The sequence below is a fragment of the Stegodyphus dumicola genome, chromosome 3, assembly GCF_044657685.1.
Source record: "Stegodyphus dumicola isolate Sdum_Otavi_A_Nest chromosome 3, ASM4465768v1".
Taxonomy (NCBI): Eukaryota; Metazoa; Arthropoda; class Arachnida; order Araneae; family Eresidae; genus Stegodyphus; species Stegodyphus dumicola.
Window position 1 is genome coordinate 232,879,110 of NC_140770.1, and position 12,491 is coordinate 232,891,600.

At 31.8% G+C, this 12,491-nt stretch overlaps 1 protein-coding gene across 3 annotated transcripts in view; it reads right to left on the reverse strand.

Annotated features, from left to right (window-relative positions):
- LOC118187104 (uncharacterized) overlaps positions 1–12,491 on the reverse strand; it is a 149,362-nt gene that overhangs the window by 112,270 nt on the left and 24,601 nt on the right. For all 3 annotated transcript variants that reach the window (XM_035357299.2, XM_035357296.2, XM_035357298.2), the window contains exons 4-5: positions 11,087–11,556; positions 1,406–1,522 (exon numbers count right to left, since the gene is read on the reverse strand). In XM_035357299.2, the coding sequence (XP_035213190.2) occupies positions 1,406–1,522; positions 11,087–11,556 (587 nt within the window). The remainder of the gene's footprint in view (positions 1–1,405; positions 1,523–11,086; positions 11,557–12,491) is intronic.

The window sequence follows — 12,491 nt, forward strand, 5'->3', positions numbered from 1 at the left end:
AACGGATTCTTCGCCATCTTTTACCCCTTCTTTGAACAGAACAAAGGCTGCCACCATGTTCCTTAACTGTTCCTCCATCGCTCTTGTCACTGGCATTCAAACCCACTTCTTATAAGAAGTGGATGGGTGTGTATGGGTTCATAATAGATTGAATGCACAAATTCAAGAATAGGTTAATAAAATTTATTCTTATTAAAAGAAATATATCAAAACTGAAAATTTCCCTTAGAGATATTCGTATTCACAATATCACATAATATAATCAGAAGTTATACTTCAAATTACTAAAAACGTTAAAATACAATGCACTATAATGTATATGTATAAAGAGAAAGCTAGTCAATATGTAGATTATCTCATTTCATGCAGAACTACAATTCACAACAACGGTAACTAAGCAACTGACTCAAACGTTCTCATTCTGGACTTTATAGATTTCAACTGGTCGCCAGGTATTTCTAACAATTTCTGCTTGTCGAGATTTCTGGAAAGCAATAATTACAGTTAACCCTAACATAGCGGTCAAAAACATTTATTCAATTTCAATAAAAATGAACATTTATTCAAAGTTTAATGCACATGCCCCTGTATTTGTACTTTTCCAGCAGAGCTTTCTCTTAAAATGCACTGCATACAACAATTTTAATTACAATTCTAATAAAATTATCTATCTAAATACCAAATTCGTAAGAATATATATTTCCAAGTATTAAATAATTTTCCTAGAAATTATAATTTCATTTTACATAATATTCTTTCAGAACCTAACTCTCTACCTTTTTCTTCAGAGCAATACATGTACGTGGATCATGATAATTGTAATTATATACAAACATATCACAATGCTAAAAATTTTAGGAAACACAGTAACATGAGACACTCTTCACGAATACTATGAGACATGCCTATATCCAAGCCAGAAATTATTTCATTACTTTTTTTTTTTTTACCTTTGTTCATAAATTGTTTTATTCTTTATATTTTAATGGCTACAAAATAAATTTTCGGATTAAAGATATAAAATACTTTACAAAATATTGCAATAAATATCACATATTAGGAATACACTTCATATACAGAAAGCTTTAAAAACTGCTGAAATTCAAAGGTGAATTTAAATCAAATACATTCAAATGAAATTTCAATTAGCAAATATAAGTTAATTGAAAAACTATATATTTTTAAATTACAACCAGATATAATATTTGTAATTCTAATTCTCTATCAAATTTTAAAAAATAATAACAACAAAAATGATAAATTAAAAAATATCTATACACAGTTTATTCCTTACAGATTTGGCTAATAACTGGCTAAGCATCTGAATTTGAAAACCTTTTTAGCAGTACTGTTACTTTATTTTAAAAATAACTAAAAGCTATCAAATACAATATACAAGAGGTACCAAGTCTTCCAAGTCTGCATCAATAAGTTCTAAATCTTGTTCTTGACACTCAGCTAAGGATTCACCAGCTGAATCATGCAATCCCAGATTAGCAGTAGAAGCGCTGCAAGAAATGTTCTAAAAACAAATTAAAGAAAAGGGCATTTAAACATGTGAAAGTAACAATGGATCAATATGTTAAATACACAATCTTTTCACTTAAAGGAAGAAAGAAAGATAAAATCAAAGCACTTGGAATGAATGATGTAAATGAGATCACATTTAGTATGCATAGTACATACAGGAAAGAAAAAAACTGCAATTCTAAAATAAAATTTCAAAAAAAAAGGGGACTTCACAAAATTAGTAAATCAATTAGTTATAGGGCTACATCTAGTCTGAAAGAAAAGAAATGGCTAGTCTCCTCACAATCTGAGGGCACAAATGTGTTGTGTACGAAAGATACTTGGTGGTTTAAATGGCTAAGAGAATGTGTCAGCAGAACAGAAACAACCACTGAAAAGGTATATTGTTTGTGGCTAGGCTGAAAAATAACATCATCCTGAACTACTACAACATGTTCCAGGATATTATGGATACTTTTGTAGCTCCAAATATACTAATATATACTAAATGCTTATCCATGAAGATGCTATGTATGATTAGCAAAAGATATGACTAAACAATGTGGCCTGACTATAATGCCTTGTATGGAAGTCATCTAAAAATTATGCAAAAAAAAAAAAAAAAAAAAAAAGAGATAAATGCACTAAAACAGCCTATCTCCCAACACCTATGTGGCACTCAATCATTAAAAATATTAAACCCAGTAGGCACCAACTCTTATTAATCTGGCTCACCACACTGCAATTACCTGCTGACTGGTCAGAAATAAGTGGAATAAATATCAGAAGTACAGTCTTAACTCCCATAGTAACCAGCAATAGATCAGATGGTCAGTACAATAGACAGATGATAAGACACATTGACAGTTGTGCACACTACCTTCATCAATGTGGCATTTTATCATTTTGCCATTTCCTTAAGTCATCTACAGCAAATCTGCTGTTGGTTTTGCTATGCTTCACTCACCTACAACATCATGATTCAGTGACAGCATCACTCTAATCCATATGATGACTAACATAGGGAACTAAGCTGAATCTTCATAAGCAGTTCCGAAAATGTTTACAGTAGATTCAGATAATTCAGACCAAATAAAATTTAATAAAAAAAATTATGCTGAAAATTAGTAGGGGTGGAGGAGACGGAAATTGCATAATTTAAGTTTCATTAATTTAACTAATTTTATTTATTGCAGGTAAACATTTTCTAACTAAAAAATAAAAACAGAGATATTCAGTGACCTGCAGACAGATGTGAAACCAGAAGTCTCCTGTTAAAACTGGGAGAATTAATTGGCAGGTACGGAAGACCATTTTATGAAAATAAAATAACTATATGGTGAACAAACAGTCAAAAGAGGTGACTGATGATAGAATCTGCGAATTTTTGATACCCAGTGGAAGGCTCTAAAGATTTCTAATTCATCAATTACAGAAAAACCAAACTACAGAAGCAATTATATATGAAATAAACAGTTAAAATTGAAAAGTGATAACAGAATCTGCTAATTTTGATGCACAGTGGAAAGCTCTGAAAATTCTTACTTGCTAAACTAAACTGTTTTTTAAATAATGTTGGTAGAAATAAAATTTAAACATATGATTTACAAAGCTAATCAAAATGAAATAAAAAATATATTACTTTTCCTTCTTTACAAAACAGTTATCTTTTATGGCTAAGAAAGCATAAGTAAAGTTTAAGAGATATTTCCAGTTTGATGAGCATGTCATGCAAATAAAGGATGCCATAAAGTCTACTGAAATTAAAATCTCAAAACAGGGGAGGGTCTTTAAATACTAAATTTAATAAAAATAGAATTATGAAAATGTCAACAAAATATCATTAGAATCAGCTCAAACAAGAAACCATAATCACTTTATAAAAGCACATTTGAAACAAGATATCTATAGACAGAACTGTGTCTACCCCTAACAACACAACCAAGTTATTCAAGTTAAGCTGCCTGAAATACACCCTACATTTTAGGCAGCTTAACTTAAACCAGCCAGGGAAGCAATTCAATCTGGTGATTGACGTCCAGGGAAGCAATTCAATCTGGCGATTGACGAATAACCCTCGGACAATGCGTGCCACGTGTGGTCGCACACTGTCCTGTTGAAATATGGCTGTGGACAAGCCCTGAAGGTAATGAAGACAACTGGCTCCAATACCTCAGAGATGTAGTGCTGGCTCTTTAAAGTACTGGCAATGCGTATTAGAGGAGTGCAAGAGTGATATCCAATACCGCCCCATACCATAATACCCGGTGCAGGACCAGTGTGGTAGTGCATAATGCAGCTGTTCAGCATCCTCACTCCACAGTGTCTCCAGACTCGAATACGACCATCGTGGTAGACAGAAGTGTGACTTATCAGTAAAGACAATTTCATTCCAATCTGCCATCCACATTCTTCTTTCATAGCACCATTGGCAGCGGAGACGTCTGTGGTTCTGCGTCAAGGGTAGACGAAGCAATAGACGTCTTGCGGACAGACCACTCTGCTGTAAATGGCGTCGAATGGTATGCACAGACACTGGATGATGCATTACAGACTGAATGTGCTGTGCTATGGTTCGTGATGTGACAGAGCGATCTGTCACTGCCATGTGCACAATGTTCCTGTCATCACGTAAAATGGTGCACTGAGGTGGATGCAATCGAACACATCGGTCTATCGTACCCTCCTGCATCCAACGGTCACATATCCGCATTACAGTTGTTTGGTTTCGTCCAACACCACTACCAATTTCCCTGAAAGATAATCCACACTCTTGGTAAGCCACTATCCTTCCTCTGTCAAACTCAGATAATTGATCAAAAGATGATCGCTGTTTACAACGAGGCATAATTGATCTTTTTTTTTTTTAAACCCCTAGAAAAATACAATTACCAATCTTGAAATCGTTGAAACTCCAAGCCTTAGCACTTTGAAGTGCCGCCGCAGGCGCACGTGATGTGCGTCTACGCTGAAATTCTAATCATTTGCCAATCTCACCTCCACTAAGGCATGTTGTAAATCTCATGTTATTTGCATACTTCTTCCGTCAGGAACATTTACGGTGGCCAGCAGCGCAATATTACAAGTTGGTTACACGTTAACACTGAAGCTTGCCAGTGTTTTCTAGAACATGCATTCTATAAGATTCTGTAAATAAGATGTCCATTTTGAAGAAAAATATATTCATCAATGCTTCGTCAGAAATCCTTTTCTAATCTTAAATTTTGTTCTTAATTAAGTACAACAAATGTAAATATTTCACTCTTCAACTGGTGTACAGCGCCTGAATATGATGTTTGATATGAAACATCTCTGTCAGTTTTGTCATATGGGAGTCAAACTTTTTGTATTTTATTTTTATAACGAGTACATTTTTTCTTAATGTAAGCAAAAATTTTTTAATGTAAGAGACCATAGGAACATATAAAAAGTTTGAATTCCTGATTTTTACAAAATGTATTTCAATAAATTTTAAAATGCCAAAATACAAATCTTTGAAGCATTTAAGCCATTTTTGTAACTGGAAATATACGTCCGCGACCAATGATTATGAAAATAATGGCTGGGTAGAAAATTTTATGGACATAGTGTATATATACAACATAATTCACAAAATAAATAACATTACATCACTGATCCAAATAATGAACACAAAATGCCCATAATTTCTTCCCTAAGCAGATAAGGATTTTCATAAATTTCTTCTATTCATTCAAAAAGTTCTTACAAAGTTCATGCCACAAATAATGCAAAAGTCTGCCCAATTTTTTTATTAACCAACAAAGATCATCCAAATTTCACATACAGTTCAAGTGGTTCTTCCTCTACACCAAAATATTACAACATAATCGTCATTACAAATAACATAATTATGTTGTCATTTGAATTCAGCTCGTAAATCGGCCTTTGAAAAATTCAAGCATGCACTGCTTTATCTGCTTCTTTACAGCCACTTAGTTTATAACAGCAAATTATTGTCTCCGTAGGTTGTCCTTTATTGGACCAAAGTAATAGAATCTGAAGGCACAAGACCTGGTTTGCAAGATGAATGACAGATCACTGTCTACTCTAGTTTGCTGATTGTGAGATAAAAGTCCTTGAATTATCAGAACAAATATGGATTGCATTCATGTTCTCATTTAGTTTCTTCTTCCCAATGGCATTCCAAAATTTTTGGAATGTTTGAATGTAGCGCTTGAATGTAGCTAGGAATATTGTCATATTCCAAAGATTTAAGGAGAACAATTTTTTTTGGCATCTCAAAAAGATTGCTAGCTCTTGAATACTGCAAGGCTTGCAAAAAAAGATAATGCTGTTTGCATCCGAATCACAGAAGTACATCCATATTTCATCTTCTGACACAAATTTGAAGTGAGGAAAAAGAAATTTTTATTAACTTCAGAACGTTTTTATTTGTCAGGACAAATAATAATTTTTTTCTTCAGATCAATTATCAATTGCCAAAGTACCTACTTTGCATGCTCTTAAAAAATTTAAATCATCCACCAGCTTTAGTACTGCACTTGCAGAGAAAGCTCACAGGCCACTTGTTCAAGCAATTCAGTCATCTGCCAAAAATCAATGTCTTTAGTTATACCTGATGGCCTCTTACTGTCTAATGTATCCTTCAGTGCTGATTTCCTCTTCATTTAATGTCTTCATCAATACCAGGGTTCCCAAAGGGATCCGTATTGCCCCCTGAGTGTCCAAATTTTTAAGATTTCTGATGATCAAGGGATTGATTGGGGTCAACAGCTAAATATGTACCAGCAATTCATTGGCATAGTTAAGATCCCATCAAAAGGAAGAAATCGTATAAAATAAATATAAAGGGGAAAAACACTTAATGCAATGATCAAAATTAAAATTTTCTTTTTAACATAAGTACACTGGCTCTCCAAAGGTAACTGTTTGCAGAGTTTTATAGACAATTTTAGTATCATGATAGAATTTTTCTTTGAAATTGACATCCCTATGGTAACATAATTAATAAAGTTAAAAAATGTATATATTCTACTTGGCTAATATACATTCAATATTCAATATTATAAAAAATAAGCTGCAAAGAAGATCTATCAATCTCACTGAAGCTAGAACTTTTATCTTCGTTTTCATTCTAAAATTGATTTGTTTCTTTCAACACAATCAAGAATTCCCTTGCATTACAAGATATATTATTATTATATATAAGCCACTTGCTAAAGGATTTTAACATTTGGCTCAAAGATAATTGCATTGAAGGAGGATACTCAAGCACAAACTTTGTTCAAAACACATGGATAAGCTAAGTTTTGGAATTTAAAAGTCATCCAAGAGAAATACCCTAAAATAAAAACTGTTATCAAACCAACATTATTGACTTTTTTCTCTTTATACATACAGGAAGTCAGATTGAGTCAAGTCAGTAATTTACTCCAGAAAACAAGAAAAAAAGTGACTATTTTTTAATGAAATGATGTAAGCAATTTATGTCAAAATTTTTTTTAAAAAATTGTATCAGTACATCAAATGCAGTCATCACTTTAATTAAAATCAAACTTTTGTGTTATCTATGATGTTAGAATCTATGATTTTGTTTCTAATAATTTGCTTATTATTTGTAAAATTAAAAATAATAATACAAACAAATAAGTAAATCTAATGAACTTTGTTTTTATTGAACTGAATATGAACAAAAGCTTAATTGTTACCTTTAACAATTTAGGAAGAAAGAAATGGCACCTGAACATGAGTTAAAGTAATAAATTTCAATATTTGCATGTTAAAAAAATATTCAGATTGATGGAAATATCCATTACTTTATATTTATGATCTTAAGTATTATAACGCATATCATTATCACCATACCACAATTAATTTCAACAGCTTCATTCAGACTATAGTTCTTTCTTTATAGTTCAAAGTCAGCTTTCATTCCTGTATTTTCACTCAGTAAAACAAGTTCATTTCAAGGTCATAGCAACCTTCTCCTCACTTACTATTCTAATATGTATCATCTTCATTGCACAAAGGAGAGTAGGGAATTTTAGCAAATTAAAGGACTGGACTATCTTCTGCTGTGGCCATTACCATGATTGAAGGCAAACACAGAGCAGAAAATAGGCTTTGAAGAGCATGTTCTAAAATAACTTACTATAGATATGTACCATGTAATAAAGTATTAAATACACTTTTACATAAAAAGTGTACCATGTAATAAAGTATTAAATACACTTTTACATAAAAAGTTTACTGGCTATTAAACAGTAAAATGTAATCTCAAACACGGCTGAAAAACACAATTTTCTGTCTGATGAAAGAATAACTGATCTATCAAAGTGATGTTTCTTCCTTCTTAACTCCTCGATCATAAGCCATATACTTTCTCCTCCTTCACATGTGGAATGTATTTCAGTTTCAGAGTAAATTTTGAAAAACAGATTCCTCTCCTCACCCCCCCCTAAAATTTTTTAAGACCTTTATAATAGTACCTGCTACAAAATAATTTTTCATAATCAATTAGGTTTTGTGCTTAAATATGTTTTAAAAAATTTTAATAAGATAAACACTTCATTCAGCACAGAATATGATGCTTTCTCTTTAACTCTTTGTCTATAACAAGTCAAGTTAATAATGAAATGCCCTACTCAAAGCTAATATTTTAACCCCCCCCCTTTTTTTAATTTAGTCTTTTATTCTATAATTCTAAATTTCTTAATGGGTTTAATTCAGTTTTCATCACTTATGTCTGCTTATATATCTACACATTTATGTTCTTTATTCTGCTATAGCATATATTTGAGAGTTCATGCACTCTTTAATGTACTGAAATAGAATTAATCTGTGATAGTTAAGTTTTGATTCTCTATCAATATGTGTTTAAAATCACTGACTGTCATAAATGCATTACCATAATAATATTATTTCCTAAATTTAGAGGGAATAAACTCCAGGGGTAAATGTTTAAAATCAGATATTAACTAAACCTTGATTCAACACTAACTAGAACACAGATTCATTGCTGTAAACACCACCTCTAATAGTTTCTACACCAGCTCTGGTGAGTCCTCTTTCGTTACGAAGTCAGTGAAACACAAATCATTCGCTTTCTGGAATAAAGACCTTTCTTATTATGTACTCTGTATATACAATTTGCACTGATATAAAACTTCCATTATTAGCAACAAAATCAAGTTCTTCCTGCAAAGGACAGCTATTGATAGAAGCCGATCTTAAGAATCAAGTCATTTTTCATTTATAATCTTGTTCCAACTTTCTAGTTAGAGTTTCAGTATCTTTAAGTTGTTTCCAGAGAGAAAAAACTACCTGTCTCAAAACATAGTGCTATCTTAAAATTTCCATAATTATCTGCTCTGCTTCTAAATAGCCAGCAACTCCACATCCTAACGATACTTCCAAATGACACTTTGGCACTATAAAGAAAAAACTATTTTGAATTAACAGTCAAATCAAATTTGAAATTTCTAAAGAAATATATTTACCCAAAGTGGTTGGCACACCTCTGACTGCTACTATGTCATTACTATAGACTGTTACTTTAAAATAAGCACTTAAGGTCATAATGACCCTAACCTCATTTACAATCATAACATGTTGCCACCACAGTACCAATGGATTGCGAGATTTTAGCAAATTAGAGGACTTGGCCTTCCACAGCAATTATTACCATGGTTATGATGTAAAAAAGAATAAGGATAAAAATGGATTTAAAGTTGGTGTTTTAGAAACAAATTAATCAAACCGGATTGAATAAGAATAACTAAGTTTGCCCTTTCCTTATTCCATAAAACAATAAATCAGCTTGGTTTCCTACTTCCATGAGATAACATTATTTTTACAAATGAAAAAAAGATAATTTTAAATTCCCAAATATAAATAGCATCTGAATAACATGTTTTCCCTTCATGTATTTCTTAATATAGAAGTATTAAATTTTGCATGAATGACTGAAAATAAATGTTTTTTCTCTCTGGCCTGTGAATATGGATAAGCTTATTCATGTTAAATAAAAACAAACTTACAAATGATCCAAATAATAATAATTAGAACCAGTTGCTGTGAAAGTGTTAGGCTCTGTTGACTGAACATTAACATACTTTTAACATTTATTTTGCAAAAAGTAAAAGTTGACCACTGCAGAAATGAAGTACTTGTTAATGAATTTATCAACACTGATGAGTTACTGCCAGCATTCGGGAAGATTTCTGGTCTTCGCCTGCAGAGTTGAGTTGACTTAGAATACAAAACATTTATTACAGCACTTAAGGGTCATTTGATTCTCCCTCATTTACAATCATAACACATGTCATCATCATTGTACAGCTCTTACTTTCTTCAGCTCCTTTCAGACTACAGTTCAAAGTCAGCCTTCATTCATCTATTTTCATGAAGGAAAACATGCTAAATGGAAATTAAATGGGTTTAGTTTATTTAAATTAGGGCAAAGCACTCGAGGGCTATCTGTTTAAAAATTTAATGGGGGGGAAACAAATTGTGGATATGACTGTCTTTTACAGTTGCTGTTACCATGGTTATGAGGCAATCCAAGGAGGAAAAAATTACCTTTAAGAGCCTATTCTAAAGTAACAGATTTCAGTCTCTCACTCACCTCAACAACTTTGAAGAAGGCATGCCCTTCAAAAGCACAGTTCATGTCTAAATAAAAAGGTTTACTCAAAGGCACACTTGACAGCCTGTGATTAAAGGATAAATTTGACCTCACTGCATCTTTATACTGCTACATATCCTTCATTCTCTTGCACAGTTTCACAACAAAAATTTAGCAACATTCAGGTGAAAAGAATTTTCAAAGTGTTCTTAACATTTGATAAAGTTTCTTTTAAAACTTTCCTAACATCCCTCCATCCTCATTCTTATGAATTTTTTAAAGGAATTTCTACGTTAACAGATGTTTCAACATCACTAGCAAACTTTTTTGGATATGTCAAAAAAAAAAAAAAATTAACTGCACTTCTACGTTAGTACATAACATTTTCCCAGCTATTGTAAAATAAAACATATTTAGCTTGATTGCATTCCTACATATATTTTATTAAATATGCATTTAGTGACAGAATAATGAAAATATTTTATAACTATAATTAAGCTTATTATTATTGGTAATTTATGAAAAATATCATATTATTGTTTTATAATCCGATCAACCCTTTCAAAATCTGCCTATTAAAATGCACTCTCATCATTAAATTACACTTTCAACCAACTCAAAGCACAAACCCAATAGATATGACAATAACAGTTCACTACTGCTTAGTAGATTCAAGATAATTTTACAAACATAATAATTTAGAAAAAGTAAAAATGGTCAAACAAATTCTGATCAGTTTACTTTTAGTACTGTATGGGTATTTTTAATAAACATTCATGTTCAAATTTTATGAAAATTACAAATGTGTGGTCAAAATTTTAAGCAGTTTCAATTATATGTATGTGTGTGGGTTTTTAATATTCTTTTAATTCAATAGATCAGTTCAAATACTTTTAAATACTTTGTTCACAAGATATAGCAAAAATAAGCAGTATTTATGCAACTTATTTTTAGTAGTTAAATACTTACTCGATAGCTATCTCCACCTGAATTAGATATAGTGTGCTCTCGCAGTTTATTCCACTCAGATGACTTAAAAGGGAAATGTTCATCAATTACAGTATAACTCTCATTAATGTGTTCTTGTAATGTTTCTTTCATAGAATAGGAGTCATGATTACTAGATTCATCTGAATATTGGCAATCTGATGAAGTATCATCTACAAATGTTTCTTTCAGGCCTTCTTTTAAGTCATCATCATAATTTACTGCAGAAGAATTAATTCCATTTTCAAATATTTGGCAAAAATCATTTGTAATATTATATTTATTATCTGCTGCTTTCTCTGGCAATTCATATTCATATTTTTGTCTTAAATCATTATGTAGTTCTTTGAAAAGTGACCTATAAGCTGAATTACTAGCCTCCCTTGTCTCTATGCTTGTTGAAAATATGATATCAGACTGCTGGAGAGGAGGAGACACTTGTTCCAATTTATCTGAAATATATTTATATAGAAAATAAATATTATTAAAAAAGAACATGTCAAAACTCAAATATGTTAGCATTAAGAACTATTTTTCTGTGCAAACTCTCACAAATAATTACTATTTATATTAAATTTACATACTAAAATTACTATAGTCAAAAGTCTTTAATCCGGACGTCCATAATCCAGAATGATCTATAATTTGGACCTCAAAGCTACATACTTTCTGCGCATGAGTAAACGCATAATGTGATTACGCATGCGCATAATACGTTTACACATGTTTGTTTAATGTATAATGGACAGTAAGCTAAGCTAAAATTATCTAATTATCTATTTCAGTTAATGTTACAGATTGTGTTGTTCCTTAATCTTCTAATTGGATCTGGCTTATTATTTTTTGCAGACTGTTAGAGCAATTTTATAAAAGTAAGCTTGAACTTTTGATTACGTCAAGAATTTCTGTTTCTGGAGCTGCCAAAGGATCTACAAAGCGAAAGCATGTTTCGATGTGCATCAAACAAAAAGTGGAATTGCGGCAAAAAAATGGATAAAGGCATATCCTTTGTTTCTCTAACCATTCCGAAATCTGTTTATCAATTTCACGCTGCTCTGCGGAAGGGGGGACGTCGCGGCGCGCAATGAACTGGAAGTTAATCTGTCAGCACTATCCTTATCTTCAGGGCAGATGTTTTTATTTTATTCGGCTTATAATTCCTTACTAAATGTAGTACTTCATTTCGATGTACTCCGTCTTTGATATGATGGTCTTGAGTTCCTGTTAATAAATGACAATGCTTGTCCACATATGGCTCAGCTTGTCAACAATTACTTGGAAAGTGAGAATATTCATCGCATGAATTAGCCAGCCGGATCTTCTGACCTTAACCCTATACAGCATGCCTGGGATACTCTTGGTAGATAAATTTCATCTCATCATCTCT